Source organism: Fistularia commersonii, chromosome 2 (genome assembly GCF_037954325.1).
Source record: "Fistularia commersonii isolate RoL2024-O1a breed Wild chromosome 2, RoL_Fcom_v1.0, whole genome shotgun sequence".
Lineage (NCBI taxonomy): Eukaryota > Metazoa > Chordata > Actinopteri > Syngnathiformes > Fistulariidae > Fistularia > Fistularia commersonii.
The window spans coordinates 27,920,404-27,943,478 of NC_141285.1; the positions used below are offsets into that span (position 1 = coordinate 27,920,404).

General features: G+C 44.4%; 1 protein-coding gene across 1 annotated transcript; it reads left to right on the top strand.

Annotated features, from left to right (window-relative positions):
• The first annotated feature begins 2,319 nt into the window (after positions 1–2,319).
• On the top strand, positions 2,320–13,374 carry cdh5 (cadherin 5). Its single transcript, XM_086175817.1, has 15 exons — positions 2,320–2,533; positions 6,042–6,239; positions 6,330–6,609; positions 6,946–7,068; positions 7,536–7,703; positions 7,773–7,957; positions 8,600–8,704; positions 8,828–8,970; positions 9,038–9,171; positions 9,300–9,409; positions 9,582–9,684; positions 9,780–9,910; positions 10,702–10,816; positions 12,107–12,239; positions 12,781–13,374. Exons 2-15 carry the CDS (start codon positions 6,042–6,044, stop codon positions 13,178–13,180), a joined length of 2,328 nt encoding a protein of 775 aa, XP_086031943.1. The 5' UTR covers positions 2,320–2,533; the 3' UTR covers positions 13,181–13,374.
• Positions 13,375–23,075: the final 9,701 nt, after the last annotated feature.

The following is a 23,075-nucleotide window of genomic DNA, read 5'->3' on the forward strand; positions in this document are numbered from 1 at the left end:
ATTGGTGTGTGTGTGTGTGTGTGTGTGTGTGTGTGTGTGTGTGTGTGTGTGTGTGTGTGTGACTTTGTGTTGGGGGGCATTCCGATCCAAGCCTGGCAAGAACACACACACACACACACACACACACACACACACACACACACACAAGTAGGCAGAAAAAGCTTGTGTAAATGTGACTGATGCTGACAGCGACCCTGCTTTTTTTAAAGGGCATGTTTCACAAGATGTCTCCTCACCCTCCCTTTGTCCCCGGGATCTTAGCCTGCGTGCCTGCACACACACACACACACACACACACACACACACACACACACACACACACACACACACACACACACACACACGCGCGTGCACAGAGCGAGGGTTAATGTCTCTGGAATGTGTGTTTCTTTCTGAGACGCCGGCCGTCTCTTTGTCTTGTTTCCTTGCAGAGGAGTGTGTTTCAAGGCGTGGAGCCGGGCCCCGAAGTGGGTCGCAAGTGTGTGTGTGTGTGTGTGTGTGTGTGTGTGTGTGTGTGTGTGTGTGTGACAGAGACAGTGGAGTGGGGGCTTGCCAGAGGAAAAAGTCAATTTCCCTTTGAAGTCGACACTAAAATAAACATGATTTTTCTCTGCGCTTTTATTTTGAAGGAAACAGCCGGCAGCTTCTCGCTGAGGAGCTTCAGGAAGCAGCAGCTCAAAGACGCTCCAGCACGGATCTTCTGACCGAAGCTCCTCACGCTGGAGCTTCTATTCATGCTTCTGTGGGTGAAGCATGGGTCGTGGGTCGTGTTTGTCGCTATGGTTTCAGGAAACCTCACCAAAAGTCCTTTGGCCGGCATCCCGATGGAGACCCGGGTCCAGGACCAGGACCGGACCAGGACCGGACCAGGACCAGGCAGAAACCGTAGATTACGTTCACCGATTAGCGAAGAAGCAGGAGTGAAGGTCTTCTGCCGTTTGGCCAGAAGGTTCGCTTCCTGTCTGGAGGTCATGTGACCCTCAGGTGTGGTCAGCCTGCCTCGCCGCCACTCATTGTGGTGACCATGAAGGTCCACAGAGGCGTCAGCCATGATCATTCTGTAGGTCTGGACCCGCCTCCCCTCCACCTTCAACGCTGGTCAGAAGTGATAGGAACCAGAAGAACCTTCTGACAGGGAGACCATCAGAAGGTTCTTCTCATTGTCTTCCTTTCTTTTCAGAATCCATGCTATCCATCCCCTGGAAGCCACATGATCTCCACGTGTCTCAGAGTCCTCCCGGTTCTTCGTGTTCCTCTGGTTCTCCCGGGGGTGTGTAGATGTTTCAGACCCAGGAGACGTAAAAGGTGAACCGGAGGATCATCGAATCCGGGACACTTTGAGAAGCCCACTCTGAGTGATGGAGACCCCCCTCCTCCAGCAGGCTCGTCTCACAGGTTCTCGGGAAAGTAGGCCAGGAGCTTCAGGACCAGTCGACCAGAGGATCCGTCCTCCTCCTCCTCCTCCTCCTGTCTGATCTTCTGCTCGCAGGCTGCCAGCCACGCCGTCTGGAGGAGCTCCGGATGATTCCTGGCTCCCCGAACCCTCAGCCCAGGAGGACGTCATCTCCAGGCGTGACAACCACAACCAGGACTCTGTGTGTGTGTGTGTGTGTGTGTGTGTGTGTGTGTGTGTGTGTGTGTGTGTGTGTGTGTGTGTGTGCCAATCAGAGCACCGTCACAAGGGGGCAAAGACAGGAGGGGTCTTGATGTAAAACACCACTGGCTTTCCCAACCAATTCACCCAAGTACTGAGGAGTGTGTGTGTGTGTGTGTGTTTCCGGGCTCAGATGTGTGTGTGTGTTTCTGGGCTCCGGTGTGTGTGTGTGTGTGTGTGTGTGTGTGTGTCAGATACCCTTGGAACTACCCCCCCCCCCGCCCGGCGTGGGGAAATCTCTGCAGATTATCCCCAATAACCTGTTTAAGTTAATCCTTATCTCACACACATGAATAATAATCCACTCCGTTTCCCCCCAAGAAGTAACGCCTCTCACCTTCCACCCCCTCCTCCTCCCTGTGCTTCCCCCGCCTGCTTCCCCCGCCCGCTTCCCCCTCCCCGTCCCATCTGCTTCCCCCTCCGACACTCGGCTGCTTTCTCTCGGAGCGTCTGGAAGCAGCTTCCCCTCTCCTCTCCTGCTACCAGCACCTTCTCCGTATCTTCTCAGCTCCACCTCCACCTCCAGCCTCCTCGCCCCCCTCCGGCCCCTCCGGCCCCTCCGGCCCCTCCGGCCCCCCAGGACAGGAAAAAGGAGCAGTAGCACGAAGAACTGGCAATAACAGGAAGAGGAAGTGTGGAGTGACCTGGTGAGGGAGATACGGCGGCGCAGCAGTCGCCGCCAGGAATCTCCTCGCCATCAGACGCTCGGAGAACCAGCTGGACTTTACTGATACTCTGTTGGAACTTTGCGTAACGTTCTCCTCCCGCGCGGACCTTCTCGTCCGGAGGAGACACCCGGCGGAGAACCGGAGGAACCCTGCCTCTGGGCTCCACCTGGACGGGTTCACACATCCAAGCCCGGGATCTGCTCGCTGCCAGGTACGTCTGCGGTCCGGTGAGCGGAGAAGCTGGGACCGGGAGAGATGTTCTGGACCTCCCTCGTCCCTCCAGCGTGTGTGTGTGTGTGTGTGTGTGTGTGTGTGTGTGTGTCGAGACGGAGATCTGGGGGCACAGCGGGAATCAGAGGGGCTCCGGGAAGTCCTCGTCTCTTAATGACGGGTCAGGGGTCTTCAGAGGCCCGAGAGCCGTGGTCCAACCTCGTAGCCTCAGGAGAAGAACCCGCCGTGGTCTCCTGAGTGTGTGGTGTTTTTGTGGAGAACGTTCGGCTCGTCGTTCGCTTCCCGTCTACCTTCTGCTGAAAAACGGACTCTGTGGGTTCTTCTCAGAACCCCCGGGTGTTTGTCGTGAAGATGGATTGGAAGTCTGGGTCCTGGTTCTCCACCGGAACATTTTGCCCATGAATCCAGACTCTGCTTCCAATCTGAGCGTGAAGGTGGAACGACGTCCACGAGCTGCGGTCCAGAGCAGAACGCAGGGTTGGACTCACATCTCCTCAGGCTTTCCATCCCTGGAATCAGGACCAGGGACTTAGGACTTGGTCCTGCTGGTCCATCATTTCATCAAGTGATGGGGTCCAGACCGAAGCCCAGCTGAAGCTCTCAGAGTCGAGGACTGAGAACAGGACTGAGCTCACACACACCAGATGTGAGAAGCAACCAGACCTTCACAGAAGGTGCTGGTCCAGAACCGGCAGGTCCTCTGGCTGGGATTGTATGTATGAGAGTTTGGACCTTCTTCGTCCCACTTTCCATTAGCCCTTTTGTTTTCTTTCGTTCTGTGTGTGTGTGTGTATGTGTGTGTGTGTGTGTGTGTGTGTGTGTGTGTGTGTGTGTGCGTGCGCGGCTCAGAGACGGAGGTGATTTGATTTGGTTGTTTTTTCGCCGAAAGCTCTTGATGCAACTAAACCCAGTGGTCTAATTCCTGGAGAGGGAACTATGAGGGGAAAATCCTTTGGGTGCCATCTGGGAGGAGCTCACACACACACTCACACACACACACACACACACGCACACACACGCACACACGCGGGGCCGATGATTAGAGGCGTCGGCCGGCTCAGATGTGTGTCGGGCCGACGGGCCGTCCAGATGTGAGCGTGTCGGCGCCGGCCTCTGATTACTCCTGAAAGACCTGCTGGAGGCTTGTTCTCCTCCGAGCAGGGTTCCTGGTTCCTCCCTCGGGTTCCTGGTTCCTCCCTTGGGTTCCTGGTTCCTCCCTCGGGTTCCTGGTTCCTCCCTCGGGTTCCTCCCTCCACGCCACTTCAGCACGCCGTCCATCTCCATCAAGACCTCCACTTTCATGGGAAGTCAGAACCTCCATCCAGAACCTCAGCTGAGGAGACCACATGTGAAGCTTCTGTCAGACGGTGAGAAGAGTGGGACTGGGCTCCACCCAGATGTTAGACGCCTCGTGCTTCACAGAAACCAAAGAACCTCTGGGTGGAGATGTTGAGAAGCTGGGATCTCATGGGAGCTGAGGAGAAGGTGCCGCCTCCTGGTGTTAGCTTAGCCTGAAAGGTGAGCTCAGACGCCCACGTGCCCTAATAAGGGCGTGGTGCGCAGGAAGTGATGGAAGCTCACAGTAATCTGGACTGGGCATGTAATCGGATTACTGCTCACCCAGGAGTATCCTGAAGAGTTGGCACGGAAGGGGGCGGGGCTTATCTGGACTCCGGGACCAAACGGCAGGACGCCCCCAAAAGGACCCCAAATTTGAACGACCTCCCTTCCCGCACGGCCACATTTGTCCCTCGGCCAATCAGACGAGTCCGTGTGACGAAGGAAGCTGATTGGAAGTCGGCGCCGCGGCGCCGCGGGGCCTCCGGCAGATGGACCTCCGGCCCCCGGCGCCGCCGCCGTAGCAGCTGAGCGGCGGCTTGGCACGCCAACGCCACTTTCACATCAGGCCGCCGCCTGCTGATTGGAAGGGAAGTAGAGTCTGCAGGCGAGACAACCAATTAGAATGTGTGTGTGTGTGTGTGTGTGTGTGTGTGTGTGTGTGTGTGTGTGTGTGTGTGTGTGTGTGTGAGACTGGCTGACAGATTGAATGTGTCGGCTGATTAAACGTGTCCTAATCTCAGCTGTAGATCAGCTCCAGCCTCTGGGACTCTCAGTCCATGTTCACGGAGGAGGTCCTCCAGGGGGAGCAGGGTCCAGGAGGGGAGAAGAACCTCCACCATGAGGAGAACCTCCATAATCTTCTGAGGAGAAACTTGTAGGTTTGGAGCCGAGAGCAGAGGGGGATCTTGTTGGAGAACTGAGTGAGAAAAGCGTTCTGTGGGAGAACATCTGGTCTGAGAACAGAACCTGCTCCCATGTTCTGGTCCTGAAGGCTCCATTCATGTTCAGTCCAGGAGGCTTTGAGCAGAGGGTTCCTCAGAGCGGTATGTTCTCGCACAGGGTGTCTGAAGCTTCCAGGTCTGATCTGATGTGAGCCCAGGTCACAGATGAGGCAGACCTCCTGTTGGAGGTTCTGCTGGGCGTCCCCATCAGTTGTCACAAGAAGGTCAGAACGAAGGTCTTCTCGGCCCGCGGACTCGCAGATGTGAGAAACCATCTCCTGGACTCAGGTCTCCAGGAGATGGTTTCAGTTAGCTTAGCTTCATCCCGTCATTTCAGCAGCGACCGGAGCGTATCTGCCGTCCTTCTACGTCCTGAAGCTCTTCAGATGCTAAGCTAGCCACTTGTAAAGCCTCCGGATGAATGACGTTGAGATCGGTCTCCGTGGCGACGGGCGGACGGGCCTCATGTGACGTCCTCCTCCTCCGCCAGCAGCAACAGGAAGGGCGTCGCTCGCTAACGACCTCATCAGCGTTTCCACACTTCCTGTCAGGCAGAGCTCGGGGGAAAATCTCCCCGCGGGACCGGGGCTGGAGATGGTCCTGCAGGGAGCTGGGTGGAGGTGCAGAAGGTCGGGTGGACGTCAGGACGGCTGCTTTCACACGCTTCCGTGAAAGGAAACAAAAGAGAGACTCCGTGAGAAGGTCCCCCCGCCCCCGACCCCCAGAGGTCCCAGATTAGGCCATTAGAGGGGCTCTAATCCCACCACCATAATCTGGGCTGCTAATGGCTGCCAGACAATAAGAGGCTCTAATCTGCGGGCCGACGTCCTCACGGCCCTGCTCTCGTGGAGAAGATTACTACCCTGGCATTTCTGCTCCGCTAGATACCGGCCGTGGGGGGGTTCAGGGCCCTCACATCCATCGTGATCCACGGATCAGCTCTCCTCAGTCAGATGTTCCCCTGCTTGTTCTTTGGAGAGCCTTCAGGTCTTCACAGACTTGCTGTGTCCTCCTCATCGGGGGTGGATTCTCCAAAGCCTCCTCCTCCTCCTCCTCCTCCTCCTCGGCGGGTCGGAACTTGAAGTGGGTCGGCGGCCCCGGACCGGGTCCCGGGGGTCCCGGGGGTCCGGGGCCAAGTCCTGCTCGGGGATCTTCTGTCCACGGCTGATAAGGGGTCTTAATGTCAGCTGCTTCTTCTTCATCCAGATGATGGTGTGGCTCCAGCTGTGGGCGGCGGCGTTCGTGGCCACGATGGCGTCCTCCAGCCTCCAGGTGTCGGGAGGAGGCGAGGCCGTGGAGGAGAAGACCAGACACCTTCTCGTCAGGAGGAAGAGGGAGTGGATCTGGAACACCATGTTCGTGGTGGAGGAGAACCCGGCCTCCGTCCCCTACCGGATTGGACAGGTGAGGTCACGTGACCTTCTGCCAACATCCGTGTGTGTGTGTGTGTGTGTGTGTGTGTGTAAGGTGACCGCGGTGTGTGTTGTCCTGCAGCTGAAGTCCAACAAGAAGGGGAAGGAGAATAGGTTTGAGATCGAAGGAGAAGGAGCCAACTCCATCTTCAGCGTGGACAAAACAGGAGACGTGTTTGCCAACCAGGCCCTGGACCGGGAGAAGAAGGACATCTACCACCTGAGGGCCAGGATGTACGGAGAAAAAGACCATCTGATCGAGGACTCGGGCAACTTCTCCATCCAGGTGACGGACATCAACGACAACGTCCCCGTCTTCTCCAACGCCTACAACGGCTCCATCCTGGAGAGGTCCAGCATCGGTATGACACCACTCCGTCAGGAACCATCTAACCATTAGGAGGTTCTGAAAGTGACCCGGAACACCCGAGTAGCGGCAGACCGAGGAGCTGAAGGGAGATGTGAGGTGTCTTATGGAGATCTTGGAGATACAAGAGTGCAGAGAAGATAGGGAGTAACAGTTTGCTTTCTTCTCAGACCAGACATGACATGGAGGACTTAGCTTCCTCTGATCACTTGTGTTCTCAAGTATTTAGTAGAGTGGAAGCAAAGGAAGGTGAAGTACTTTGGAGGACCATCGGTCGCTGGTTCTCCAAGGAGGTCTTCCTGATGGCCTTCATTCTCCCACCTTTCTTCAGGAACCAAAGTCACTGAGGTCCTGGCCACCGACGCCGATGACCCCACCACGGCCAACGGGGAGCTTCGCTACTCCCTGGTGCCCAACGGGGACGCTCCTGCGTTCCACATCGACAGCACCTCAGGTGGACCAACCGAGCCATGTCCTGCTAACGCTCTCCTAACATCATCTCATTGCCCTTCAGCAGGCCCGTGAGGTCCTGCCAACGTCTTCCCAATGTCCTTTTAATGTCCCACAACGCCGGGCCAACATGGTCCCGACACCTCCTTAGCGTCCCACTTATATCCTCTCACCGTCCTTCCAACACCTCCTAAGGTCCAGCTGACCTTCTGCTCATGTTATTCCACCTCCACCGAATGAAGTCCCGCTAATGTCCTGCCAATGTTCTGCTGAAGCTACTCAACTCTCTCACTTCCTGCTAACTCCCCTTCGACACCCAGCTGATGCTACACTAACATCCAGCGAACATCATGATGGTGTTCTCCTAGCATCTCGTGGACCTGCAGCCTGCTCTACTTCCTGAAGCACTGACCTTCTGTGTGTGTGTGTGTGTGTGTGTGTGTGTGTGTGTGTGTGTGTGTGTGTGTCCAGGTGTCATCAGCTGTATGACGGCCAGCCTGGACCGTGAGAAGAAGAGTGAGTACCTGCTGGTGGTGAAGGCCCAGGACATGCGAGGGATGGCCACCGGCAGCACGGCCACCACCTCAGTGAAGATCACCGTGGACGACGTCAACGACAACTTGGCCTCCTTCACCAGGAGTAAGTGTCTCAGATCCAGGCTGCGAGCAGAACCCGGTCCACGTTCTGACCCGCCGCCTCCGCCTCCAGGGATCTTTGAATTCAGGGTTCCTGAGGACCACAAGGTGGACCAGAGGGTGGGAACCCTGGCTTTGGAGGATCGAGACCTGTTCCAGAACAAGGAGCCAAACTTCTACATGATCAGCGACAGTGCTGCAAACATCTTCCACGTGAGGAGGAACCAAAGCAAGGACGGGGACCTCATACTCATCAAGGTAGAGCAAATATGGACCTGAGGGTTTACTGATGAAGATGGAGGATGGATCACTTGATCCGGAGGCTTCCGGCCCTGTAGATCCCAAAGGATCTGGGAGGATCTGTGGTTCCACACCAGACTCTCCTGGTTTCCAAAGTTAAGATGGGGATGATGAAGAGTGTAGAGAACATCTAGAACGTTCCTATAAAATAGCTACTGACCATAAGATTGTCCACCCAAGCCAGATGTTGGATCAGGTCTCCTCCTCCTCCTCCTCCTCCTCTCGGGTCTTCTTCTGCGTGGTGTTCTGGTGGTAATCCTGTGGGAGCGCTCTGGTTCCTGCTAAGCTTCTCCTGATAGCGCGCTGGAACCTCCTGGTTAGCAGCAATAATCCCGTTAGCAGGATGTTCCTCCGGCTCTCGCCGATGTTTCCATGGAAATAAGCCGAGACGTGAAAGTGAAGGGGGTTAGAACCTGATGGCAGCTCCACCTCCCACAGATGTTCTGAACGGCCTTCAGAGCGTCCAGAAGAACGTGACGGTTGCCCACACGTTCCCTCAGCCGGCCATTCAAGATACCGTGTCATTTCTGGCTTTGAGAAGCTCCCAGGACCATCATGTTCTCCTGATGTTCTGACCTCCTTCTTCCTCCCCTCCCACAGGCTCTGGACTATGAGAAGAAAAGCAGCTACACCTTCACCGTCCGGGTGAAGGAAGATCTCCGCTTTCCTGCAGATAATGCGGCCAGTGCTGTCACCTCCGCCCAGGTACCTGACACACACACACACACACACACACACACACACACACACACACACACACACACACACACTCACACAGGATTCTGGACCTGCTGAGAGCTGACTGTGGTCTCCTGTTCCAAACCCCAGGTGAACATCAGGGTTCTGGATGTGGACGAGCCTCCGCTCTTCTCCATGTCCACCTACACCTTCACGGTGCCGGAGGAGCAGATGGTGAAGAACATCGGGACCATCCACGCCAGAGATCCTGACCGGGCCAACAAGACCGTCAGGTACCAGCTTCTGCTCGTGCTTCTGGTGGGGCCTGGACACCTTCTGACCCGCTTCTTCTGTCTGCAGGTACTCCATCCCGGACAAGGAGTGTCCCATCAGCATCAACCCTCTGACGGGACAGCTGTCCACCAACAGGACCCTGGACCGGGAGCAGGCGCCCACGCTCATGTTCCAGGTCAAAGCCCAGGAGGAGCCTGGTGGTAGGTCTCCTCAGATCAGGAGGTCACTGCAGCTGCCTCCTGCTGTTGGAGAAGCTCAGATCATTGGTGGTTGAGATTGAGGAGCTCCTGGAGCGTTTTCACCTGACGGGACCGTGCTTCTCCTCCAGGCCCCATGTCCTTCGTGAAGGTCAAGATCATCGTGCAGGACTTGAACGACAACAAGCCCGAGCTGGCCATCGAGGAGATCTTTGTCTGCGAGAAGGACGTCGCGAAGACGGTGAGAGAGCGAGAACATTCCCTCATCTGGTTTCTGACCTGCTGAGGACCAGCAGGCACATGGAGGATGTCCAAACGGTCTCAGATGAAAAAATAAATGAAATTCTGTGTGTGTGTGTGTGTGTGTGTGTGTGTGTGTGTGTGTGTGTGTGTGTGTGTGTGTGTGTCCTCAGGTCATCGGCACGTTGAGTGCGACGGACAAGGACGACCAGCCGGCTCACTTCTCCTTCAGCCTGGACTCACCAAGCGCAAACTTCTCCATCAGAGATCACGGCAGTAAGTATCCTGGAGGTCCAAGAAGAAGCTTGAAGTGGACGACAAGGTCCTCAACATCTGTGTGTGTGTGTGTGTGTGTGTGTGTGTGTGTGTAGACAACTCTGCAGACGTGCTGGTGAAACAGGGTCCCTTCAGCCTGGACGACCCTCAGGACTACAGCGTGGAGGTCAGCATCAGCGACGGAGGAAGACCTCTGCAGACCAGCGTCACCAAGCTGCTCATCAAGGTGTGTGTGTGTGTGTGTGTGTGTGTGTGTGTGTGTGTGTGTGTGTGTGTGTGTGTGACCTCAAAGCCATGGTGTGTGAAGGAGTCAAATGTCCAGAACATCTAGTCCAGTCTAGATCTGGACGTTGGAGTTTCATCCAGGCTTTGATCAGGACCAGATCAATCACTTCATTGAGGCAACAGATCAATAGGAAAAGGGCCCTGATCAATCAGCAGAAAGTTTTAATGGATGACACATATCTTTGATCACATCCTGGACCTGATAGATTTCCAATCAATTGGATTGGGGTGTAGGTCCAAGGCCGGTAAGGGAAGGGTTATTGATGGGTGATTGGTTATTGATGGCTGATTGGTTACAGATGGGTGATTGGTTATTGATGGCTGATTGGTTACAGATGGGTGATTGGTTATGGATGGGTGATTGGTTATTGATGGCTGATTGGTTATGGATGGGTGATTTGTTATTGATGGCTGATTGGTTATTGATGGCTGATTGGTTATTGATGGGTGATTGGTTATGGATGGCTGATTGGTTATGGATGGGTGATTTGTTATGGATGGCTGATTGGTTATGGATGGGTGATTTGTTATGGATGGCTGATTGGTTATGGATGGCTGATTGGTTACAGATGTGGGATTGGTTATTGATGATCTATTGGTTATTGATGGCTGATTGGCTATGGATGGGTGATTGGTTATTGATGATCTATTGGTTATTGATGGCTGATTGGCTATGGATGGGTGATTGGTTATTGATGATCTATTGGTTATTGATGGCTGATTGGTCGGCAGGTGTGCAGCTGTGACGCCCAGAGGATCCCCACCCACTGCAAGGCGGTGGCCCAGAAGATGGGGGTCAGCGTGAGCATATTGATCGCGGTGCTGCTCTGCATCCTCACCATCCTGGGTAAGAAAGCCTCCCTGAAGTCCCTTCAGACCTCCTTCCCCCCCAGGACAGATCCAGGGCCGAGGAGGATCTCCGGCAGCTTCGGTTCTCATGACGAATGAAGCGCGGGCTCTTCCGGGCCTTTGTAGGAGGGGGAGGGAGGTCCTCCCGGAGATGCGGGTCCATGGAATAATGAGGAGATAAAGCCCGAAGACGGCGCTTCTCATTCTCTTTGAAAGCCTCCCCCTCCATCTTTCTTCTCGGGAAGAGGCCGGCCGTCCTGAGGACCACGGAGGGACGTGGGAAGAGCGGCGGCGAGATAAGGAGGAGTGTGTGAACGGGCGGCAGATAAACGGAGGAGTCCGACGGGGCTCGGAGACAGAAGGAGGTGGAGATGGACTTTATCTGCTCCTCTGGTTCTCCTTATCTGGGAGCAAACACTCCACCTACTCACTATCAACCTCCAGATGAAGTATTAATCCGCTGCTTCTCCTCACACTGCTGTTAAACATTCATCTGTCCTTCATGGGGGCAGGCCAGGACGTCCTCTTCATCTTCATCATCATCTCCTCAATCCTCCGCCTCCATGGCTTCTCTCATCTTTTGTTCTCCACCTCTTCCTCCTCCTCGTCCTCCTCATCTTCTTGTCCAACGTGGTTTTCCTCCTCATTTTCCCTCCTTTCTGCTTCTTCTTCATCCTCGTGTCCTTGCTTCCTCTCCTTCCTCACTCCTTCCCTCTTCATCTTCACTTCAGCCTCTTCATGTTCTTCTCTCCATCTTCCTCCTCGTCATCGTCTCCGGCCCTCATCCTCTTCTCTCTTTTATCTGCGCTGGTGTTGATGATGAAGGAGAACGGATCTCCTCCGCCGTCCTACACTGGTCGCAGGAAGTGGGCGGGGCCAGACGTCTGAGCCGTGGGTGCTTGTTTGAAGATGTTCCATCTCTGGTCCCGTTGGATCTTCAGCGTCTCCAAACGGGGAGCGGATCGTTCCCGCCCCCCCGCCCCAGGCCTTCACGCATCCCCTAGAAGGTCCGAGTCACCGCGCCGCGTCAGAACCTTCTGGTTCTGGTCTCTGGTTGGTCCTGGTCCTTGACTCGTGTCCGGTGGGTTCTTCTCACTGATCAGGACCCCCGAGTGCTTCTGGTTCTGGTCACCGATCCAGGTCCTGTGCAGGTCCTGCTCGCGGACTCGTGGTCGGTTCTCGTCCGTTTCCTGATCGGCCGAGAGGATTGGACGGTCCTAGTTCTAGCATGGTCCTGATGATGTCATCACTGTGTGTGTGTGTGTGTGTGTGTGTGTGTTTCCTCCAGTCATCGTCATCCTGTTCGTGTTGAAGAAGCGACTCCAGAAAGACTCTCTGGTGGGGATGAAGAACAGCAGCGAGATCCACGAGCAGCTGGTCACCTACGACGAGGAGGGCGGCGGCGAGATGGACACTAACGGGTGAGTCGGCGCCTCCGGGGTCGGACCTCCATGTCGGGGGACGAGGACCTTCTGGGGCGGAAGGATGACCTGGTTCCTGCTGGTCCTGCTGGTCCTGCTGGACCCAGGATGAACATCGGCCTGGTCCGTTAGCATCGTTAGCTCGCTCGTTTAATCACGTTTTTAGAAATGATAAAATCTCATTTTCATCAAAAATCATTTGAAATATGTAAATATTTCTCTTTCTTGAATTAATTTCTAACAGTTTCTTATGATTGAAATAAGTTCTTAATCATGTTAAAAAGGCATTTTAATACTCTGATTCAAAATATTGTTGAAATGCTATTAAATATTAAAATCAATTCTGATGGTAAATGTTTTAATATTGAACTATTTTTGATCACTTCAAAAATAATGATCTATTGTTTGTAACTCAGTATTCATATCGTTTAAAACAACATTTAAAATGGTCCTTTTCCACGTTTCCACATTTTCGCTAACTTTTAATCGTTCTTATTTAGTAACAATTTAGACATTTAAATAGTTTCTGACGTTCCCGCAGGTACGACGTGTCCATCCTGTCGTCGGCGTGCCAGGACGGCTCTCTGCTGCGGCCCCGGGAGCCCCGGGAGCCCCGGGAGCCCCGGGAGCCCCGCCCCCACCCCTCCCTGTACGCCATGGTGCAGAAGCCCCGCCCCCCCGCGGCGTGCAAGGGCGACATGGCCGCCATGATCGAGGTGAAGAAGGACGAGGCCGACCGCGACCGCGACGGCTTCCCCTTCGACACGCTGCACATCTACGGCTACGAGGGCCCCGAGTCCCTGGCGGGCAGCCTGAGCTCGCTGGCGTCCTCGTCCTCCGCCTCCGACGCCGACTACGACTTCCTCAACGACTGGGGCCCCAGGTTCCGCACGCTGGCCGACATGTACGCCGCCGACGGGCCGCACCTCGCACACTACTGACCTGCCACGCTCATCTACACGCCGCCGACAACCATCGACACCGAGAGGAAGCAGGCGCCCTCCTGACCACAGCCCTCCAATCAGAGAGCAGGGATCTCTGCTTCATGACAGCAACCCTCCAATCAGAGAGCAGGGATCTCTGCCTCATGACAGCAACCCTCCAATCAGAGAGCAGGGATCTCTGCCTCACAACAGCAACCCTCCAATCAGAAAGCAGGGATCTCTGCCTCATGACAGCAACCCTCCAATCAGAAAGCAGGGATCTCTGTGTCCTCCCCACAACCCTCCAATCAGAAAGCAGGGATCTCTGTGTCCTCCCCACAACCCTCCAATCAGAGAGCAGGGATCTCTGCCTCACAACAGCAACCCTCCAATCAGAAAGCAGGAATCTGCCTCACAACAGCAACCCTCCAATCAGAAAGCAGGGATCTCTGCCTCATGACCACAGCCCTCCAATCAGAAAGCAGGGATCTCTGCCTCACAACAGCAACCCTCCAATCAGAAAGCAGGGATCTCTGCGTCCTCCCCACAGCCCTCCAATCCAAGCGCAGCCATCAGAGCCCCCCTTCCTGTTTTTTAATGATTGACAGTTTCTCCTGGACTCTCCTGGTTCTGGTCCAGGCCTGGAGGACTGCTGGTCCTGCAGGATCCGAGACGGACCCGCGGTTCCCGTCTTTATCTCCTGGCTGATTTGTAGACTGACTTTTACTGATGCTACACGTATTTTTTCTATAAGTTTTGTTATTTAAATCTTTGAGGATCTCCTTCTCCTTCTTCTCCTCCTCCTGCACTGAGTGACCAGCGCTGCTTCTGGAGAGCCAGATGGTGCGAGATGTTCTGTGAGCTCCACAGAAGGACCAGGCGGGAGGCAGGAAATGGACGGGAGCTGCCGATTGACGGCTCATTGTCGGCCGGTCCTGAGAGACGCGCCGGCCAGGAAAGGCCGCCGATGGCTTTGACCTCTGACCCCCGGGGGGGTTGGGGGGGCAGGAAGACGCTCAGAAGATTGGCATCTATTTAATGGAGCGTCTCTGCAGCGCCCCCTCTGGCCAGCAACGGAACTGCACCCGATCAAAATACCTAGAGTGTGTTTGTATGTGTGTGTGTGTGTGTGTGTGTGTGTGTGTGTGTGTAAAGCAGCTGAAAATGTGAAGAGCAGCAGGAGGAGATGATCTCAGCTGTTTGCCTGCGAGCTGTTTTCTGGCTGCTGATTGGCTGGATCTGTGATGTGATTGGACGCTTCGATGGGCGACCCGTCGGAGGGACGCCAGGAAAACCAAAGTCAGGAAACGTTTACGACGGGGGGGGTTTAATTTCTTGTTCTGTTGTCATGGTTACAATCTCTGGCCCCGCCGGATGGCAGTGGAGGCCCCGAGTCCTGGTCCCGGTCCCGGTCCCGCTCTCGGTCCCGGTCCCGGTCTTGCTCCTGCTCCTGGTCCAGGAGGAATGTGGCCAGAGCTTGAAAGCGGAAGGCGTTTTGTTTTTCCTGACGTTCCTCTGGGGACAATGAGTGGAAGCTCCTCTAATCAGAGCTTCCTGTCCAGCAGGGGGCCCCGCCGCCCCCCCGCCGCCGCCCCCCCGCCCCTTATCTCCCCGCCATTGTGCCGGCTTCCTGCGTCCGGCTGTGAAACGCCGCCTCTCACGCCGCTTCGGCTTCGGCGTCGGCTCCGGAGAGACGCGCTTCCTGACCCGCAAACAAAGGTCCAGACCTTCTGCGGACGCCTTCGGGGCCGGCGGGGAATTTTCAGCGACGATCCGGAGACGATTCAGCCGCGAAACCTCGGTCAGACGGTTCCTACGGTGACGGCGGGACCTGGTTACCACGGCAACGCACCCCTGCACTCGCACCCTGGCTGTTGATGAGTTTCATAAACTGGAATCAAAAACCTTTATGGTGTCGCTCAGTACAAACATGAAGACCCGCGTGTGTGTGTGTGTGTGTGTGTGTGTCAAAACAAAATGTGCCTCAAAGTGTTTTGTTTTTTTATTTCTGTTTATTAAATTTTACACTTAAACTTTGTCAGACTAAAATGTTTTTCATTAAAAGTTCAATTAAACACAACTGTGTGTGTGTATGTGTGTGTGTGTGTGTGTGTGTGTGTGTCGTAAATAGTAAGGACAACGTGCCTTTCAGTATAAAAGCCCAAAGGATACACGGCTTTTTCTTTTTCCTGTCAAAATTGAATTTTTCCTCTTGTGCTTTTTCAACCACCTGATGTCTAGACACACACACACACACACACACACACACACACACACACACACACACACACACACACACCTGCCTCGACCATTGGGGGTGAAAAGAAACAAGGGTGAGACAGATTCGGGGTTTGAGGCTTGAATGACCGATAAAAAAAAATTATCTCAGCGCTAATTATCATTTAAAAATTAAGGAAATTATTGAAAAATCATTTGAACTTTAAAAATGATTTAAAAGTATTTTCAACATGTATTAAATGTTTCGAATAATATTTTGACAAAAATTAAAATTATATATAATTGTCTTGAAAAAAAAAAGTATTTGATCAACAGAAATGAGTGTATAAAACATTTCATAGTAAATACTTACTATGAAAAATATGAAAAAGTTGTTTTTTAGAAATATAAGACATTATAACAACAAACTAATTTAGAATATTATGAAGTTTTACAAATTGACAAATATTAATAAAAGGTTAACATCAGACATCGAAACGTATCCTAAATGATAAGTCATAGTTTGTAATTCCAAAGTTATCGAAAAAATTCAAATAATCAAATTAGTAATAATTTAAACATGTATTTACATTTTTACTACATAAAAAATATTTTTGAAATTATCAAAATATTTAAACTGAGTATACTTATTTGCCAAATTTGTATTTCATCCATATCTTGCATTACCTGTTTAATGTAAATTTAAAATATTTTTACTGAAGAATGTATTTTAATTACTAGAAATTGTTTGAGACATTAATTCAAGGAATATAAAAAATATAAAAAAAAATAAAAAATATTTAAAATTTTATCTGAACAATCATTGATTTGATTGATTTGATTGTTTTTTTTCGTAAGAGTTTTTCAAAGGTTTATTAAAAAAATATAAATAAAAAGTTATTTAAAACTGGCCTTTGCTTTTCATTCTCAAATTGGAAAACTGGAAAACGCGCAAACACACACTCACGCACACACACGCACACGCACGATTCCCTTGGAAATCTCTTTCATATAAACCTTTTCTATAAATGATATACAGAGCTTTTTTTTAATGTTTCCTGATCACAGTTATTGTCAGAATCATTGGATCAATTATTGGAAAAACAAGATGTTAAAGCTGATCCGAACCGAACCGACCCGAACCGACCCGAACCGACCCGAGGTCCTGCAGGTCGGCGCAGCGGCCCTCTGGCGCCCTCTAGTGGCGGAAATAGAAAACACAGCCCGAATGATCCTAAAATGAAATATTTTAGTAAAACCAAAATAATGCGACCAAAATTAATTCAGCCATAATGAAGTCATCGACAATTATTTAAATGTATTTGAAATGTTCAAAACTAAATTAAAGAAATTCATCTAGAATCGATTACAATTGCTTGTAAATAATTGAAAAATATAATTACTAAAATTATATTGAATTATTCAACTCTACTTTTAAAAAACAAGTCAATTATTTAAAAAAAAAAATCTGAAAATATTAACATACACACTTTAAATATTTCATAGATTTTAATATTTTTTTAAAAAGTTGTGAAATATCATTTTGATTTTTTCAAAAAAATGTATTAAATTTCAATCAGCCATTTCGAAGTTACCTAGAATGGAAATGGAAATTTATTTATGGATTAAAATCAATTATTTATAATCATTTAAAATCACTTGCAAATGATTGGAAAAAATATCTAAAATGACCACAACTATATAGAATTATTCAACACTACTTTTCAAAAATAACAGTAAATTATTTTAGAAAATCTGAAAAAAATTACGTACAAATTTTAAAACTTCAAGACTGAGAAATATCAAAACAGTAGAACAAGCTATTTTAAGCTGTAAAAACAATTACAATCCCAACAATCTAGATAAAAAATAAATATAGAAATCATTTATTTAGTATCATTTAAAATTACTTGAAAAACTCTCAAAATATTTGGAAATTACTAATTTTATATTGAATTGTTTAAAATGACTTTTTCCCCAAAAAATAGAATTTAATTATTTATAGTTTGAAACTTGTAAAAGATATTAAATATCACAAGAATCATATGGAATCAGTCTAAAGTTATTGCAATATTTAAACAAAAAAATACGTTCATTAACTTTTCTTAAATGATTTGGAAAATGATAGGAATCAACCTAAAAGGCAGAAATATTAAAAACAAAATGTATCTTTTTAAATGAGTGAAATATCATTTTGTTATTTCCAAAAAATGCTATTAATTCCATTCAGCCATTTTAAAGTTATCTTGAATAATTTAGATGTATTGGAAATTATCAAAAAAAACATTTTTAAATAATTTGTTTACAATCATTTAAAATTACTTGAAAATAATTGAAAAATTATTTAAAATGACCACAATTATATATAATTTTTCAACACGACTCTTTAAAAATAACAGTAAATTATTTTAGAAAATCTGAAAAAAATTATGTACAACTTTTAGAACTTCAAGACTGAAAATCATTTAAAATTACTTGAAAATAATTTAAAAAAATCAAAATGTCTACAGTTATATTGAATTATTCAACATTGCTTTTTTAAACTCACAGTAAATTATTTAAAAGAAAAATCTAAAAATGTTTACAAACACATTTTAAATATTTCAGGTTTGAGAAATATCAAAACAGTGGAACAATGTATTTAAATATTTTGAACAAATTAAAAAATGATCCATTATTATTAGTGTCAATTATACATTCAAAAGCATTTGAAAGTTTAATCAAAACAAAGTTCAAATAATCAAAAAAGAAAGAAACGCTGTGTAAAAAGTATTTAAAATTTATTTGGAATTACAATACCTTTAGAATGATTAAACAAGATATCAAAGATTATTCAAAATGATCAAAGTGCTTTTTAAAATATTTGAAATAAAAAATGGAAATAATCTGACATTTATTTATTTATTAAAAATATCTTTAAAACTAAAAAAAAATGTACAATCACAAGATTCATATGGAATAAGTCTACAATTATTACAATAATAAAACAAACAAAGATGTTTACTAAGTGACTTCGACAATATTTGGAATTAACATAATGATAAACAAAAAGACACATTTTTTTAAATCAGTGGAATATCACTTTGATATTTCCAAAAAATGCTATTAAATTTAATTCAGCCATCTTGAAGTTATCTAGAATAATTTAGATATAATGGAAATGATCAAAAATAAATATTCCAATCATTTATTTGCAATCATTTAAAATTACTTGAAAATAAATGGAAAAATGATTGAAAAACCAAAATTATATAGAATTGTTCAACATGACGTTTTACAAATAACAGTAAATTATTTCAGAAAATCTGAAAAAATTACATTCAACTTTTAGAACTTCAAGACTGAAAAACATCGAAACAGTAAAACAAGTTCTTGTAAACTATAAAAACAATTACAATCCCAACAATCTAGATCAAAATGAATATAGAAATCGTTTACTTAGAACCGTTTAAAATTACCTTAAAAACTCTCATAATATTTGAAAATGACTAATATTATATCGAATTAACATAACTTTTCCCCAAAAAATTAACAGCTAATTGCTTATAATTTAAAACTTGTAAAAATATTTAAAATTACGAGAATCATAAGTAATTAGTCTACAGCAATTGCAATATTTATACAAAAAAGATGTTAATTAACATATCTAAAATTATTAAGGAAATGACAAGAATCAACCTAAAAGATAAAAATATAAAAAAAAGGAATGCACTTTTTTTAAATGAGTGAAATATCATTTTGATATTTCCAAAAAATTGTATTAAATTCATACAGCCATTTTGAAGTTATATAGAATAATTTAGATATAATGGAAATTATCAAAAATGAATATTACAATCATTTATTTACAATCATTTAAAATTTATTGAAAATAATTGGAAAAATTATTTAAAATGACCACAATTATATAGAATTATTCAACACGACTTTTTAAAAATAACAGTAAGTTATTTCAAAAAATCTGAAAAAATTACATTCAAATTTTAAAACTTCAAGACTGAAAAATATCAAAACAGTAGAACAAGTTATTGTAAGCTGTAAAACAATTACAATCCCAACAATCTAGATCAAAAATAAATATAGAAATCATTTACTTAGTATAATTTAAAATTACTTGAAAATGTTTCAAAATATTTGAAAATGACTAATATTATATCGAATTAACATAACTTTCCCCCCAAAAATTAACAGTTAATTGTTTACAATTTAAACTTTTGAAAAATATTTTAAATCACGAGAATCATATGTAATTAGTCTAAAGTTATTGCAATATTTAAACAAAAAAATAGGTTATTAACATATCTTAAATTATTTAGAAAATGAAAGGAATCAACATAAAAGACAGAAATATAAAAAAAAAGAAATACATTTTTTAAACAAGTGAAATATCATTTTGATATTTCCAAAAAATGCTATTAAATTTCATTCAGCCATTTTAAAGTTATCTTGAATAATTTAGATGTATTGGAAATGATCAAAAATACATTTTTAAATAATTTATTTCCAATCATTTAAAATTACTTGAAAATAATTGGAAAGTTATTTAAAATGACCACATTTATATAGAATTGTTCAACACGACTCTTTAAAAATAACAGTAAATTATTTTAGAAAATCTGAAAAAAATTATGTACAAATTTTAAAACTTCAGGACAGAGAATAATTATTGTAAGCTGTAAAAATAATTACAATCCCGACAATCTAGATCAAAAATAAATATGGAAATCATTTACTTAGAATAATTTGAAATTACTTGAAAATGTTCGTAAATATTTGAAAATGAATAATATAACATTGAATTAATATAACCTTTTTCCCCAAAAATTAAAAAAAAATCACAAGAATCATATGGAATAAGTCTAGTTATTGCAATATTTAAACAAAAAAGGTGTTTATAAACATATCTAAAATTATTTAAAATATAATAGGAATCAACCTAAAAGATAAAAATATTTAAAATAGAAATGATTTTTTTTTAAATGAGTGAAATATCATTTTAATATTGCCAGAAAATGCTATTAAATTTCATTCAGCCATTTTGAAATTATCTAGAACTATTTAGACGTATTTGAAACAATAAAACTATATATCAAAATCATTTATTCACAATCGTTTAAAATTACTTGAAAATAATTTTAAAAAAACAAAATGACTACAGTTATAATGAATTATTCAACATTGTGGTTTTTAAACTCACGGTAAATTATTTAGAAAAAATATGAAAATATTTACAAACCCATTTCAAATATTTCAGGTTTGAGAAATATCAAAACAGTGGAACGACATATTTAAATATTTTGAACAAATTAAAAAATGATCCATTATTATTAGTATCAACTATACATTCAAAATCATTTGAAAGTTTAATCAAAACAAAGTTCAAATAATCAAAAAAGAAAGAAACACTGTGTAAAAAGTATTTAAAATTTATTTGGAATTACAAACCCTTTAGAATGATTAAACAAGATATCAAAGATTATTCAAAATGATCAAAGTGCTTTTTAAAATATTTGAAATAAAAATGGAAATAATATGACATTTCTTAAAAGTTAGTTTAATAATTTAAAATTATTAAATTAAAGTTATTAAAAATATCTTCAAAACTTAAAAAAATCTACAATCACAAGATTCACATGGAATAAGTCTACAGTTATTACAATAATAAAACAAACAAAGATGTTTACTGAATGACTTTGACAATATTTGGAATTTGCATAAAGGTAAATCAAAAAAATGTATTTTTTTAAAAGGAGTGAAATATCATTTTGATAATTCCAAAAGATGCTATTAAATTTCATTCAGCCATTTTGAAGTTATCTAGAATAATTTAGATATATTGGAAAATAAATGTTTAAATCATTTATTTACAATCTTTTAAAATTACTAGAAAATAATTGGAAAAATTATTTAAAATGACCATAATTATATAGAATTGTTCAACACAACTTTTTAAAAATAACAGTAACTCATTTCAGAAAATCTGACAAAATGACATACAAATTTTAAAAACTCAAGACTGAAAAAAATCAAAACAGTTAAACAAGTTATTGTAAACTGTTCAAAAAAATACAATCCCAGCAATGTAGATCAAAAATAAATATAGAAATCGTTTACTTAGAATAATTTAAAATTACTTGAAAATTTTTCAAAATATTTGAAAATGACTAATGTTATATTGAATTAACATAACTATTCCCAAAAAAATTAACAGTTAAATGTTTATAATTTAAACTTTTAAGAAATATTTAAAATCACGAGAATAATATGTAATTAGTTTACAGCAATTGCAATATTTAAACAAAAAAAAGATATTTATTAACAAATCTAAAATTATTAAGAAAATGATAGAAACCAACCTAAAAGATGAAAATATTAAAAAAAGAAATGCATTTTTGAAAATGAGTGAAATATCATTTAAATATTGCCAAAAATTTTAACAAATTTCATTCAGCCATTTTGAAGATATCTAGAATCATTTAGATGTATTTTAAATAATCAAAAATATGTATTAAAATTATCTATTTAGAATCATTGGTAATTACTTGAAAATAATTTTGAAAAATCAAAATTACTACAGTTATATTGAATTATTCAACACTACTTTTTTAAACTCACAGTAAATTATTTCTTAAAAAATCAGAAAATATTTACGAACACATTTTAAATATTATACGATTTAGAGATATCAAAATGGAAAAAACATCTTATTTGAATAAACTGAAATACATGAGTTAAAACGATTCCATTATATTTAGTATCAATTATACATTAAAAATCATTGAAAGTTTAATCAAAACAAAGTTCAAAAGAAAATGAAACACTGTGTAAAAAGTATTTAAAAGTCATTTTAAATTACAAACCCCGTTAGAATGATTAAACAAGATATCAAGGATTATTCAAAATGATCAAAGTGCTTTTTAAAATATTTTAAAAAGACTAATGGTAATAACCTGACATTTAATTAGTTATTAAAAATACCTCAAAACGTAAAAAATCACGAGAATCAAAATGAATTAGTCTACATTTATTAAAGCATTTAAAAAACACAAAGATGTTTACTAACATATCTTAAATTATTTAGAAAATATTTGGCATCAATGTAAAAGATCAAAAAAAGACATGCTTCCTTTTTTTAATGAGTGAAATATCATTTTAATATTTCCAATAAAGGCTAACAAATTTAATTCTGCCATTTTGAAGTTATCGAGAACAATTTAGATGCATCTGAAATGATCAAAAATAAATTTTAAAATTATTTAGATTCATTTAAAATTACTTGAAGATATTTTCAAGTCATAATGGACTAAATGGGCTGTGATGAGGGGAGGGAGAGAGTGTGTGTGTGTGTGTGTGTGTGTGTGTGTGTGTGTGTGTGCTCACCTCCTCCATGCTTGTTGTGTTGGTTTAGAAGAGGTGAAGAGGGGAAAGGAGGAGCTGGAAAAGAGGTGGGACACATCACTGCCGTGTGTGTGTGTGTGTGTGTGTGTGTGTGTGTGTGTGTGTGTGTGTGTGTGTGTGTGTGTGTGTGTCAGAAGGTCCAGTGTGCTCCTCAGGGTCTGGTGGTTCCAGGAGTTCCTGGGTGTTGCTGAGGAACCCAAAGCGGTTTCCGGGGGACACGTATGAAGAGCAGGTCCCACGGTGTCCTCCACGGCCTCAAACATGGTGCTGCTGATGGAGATGGAGGTCCAGCTTCTGC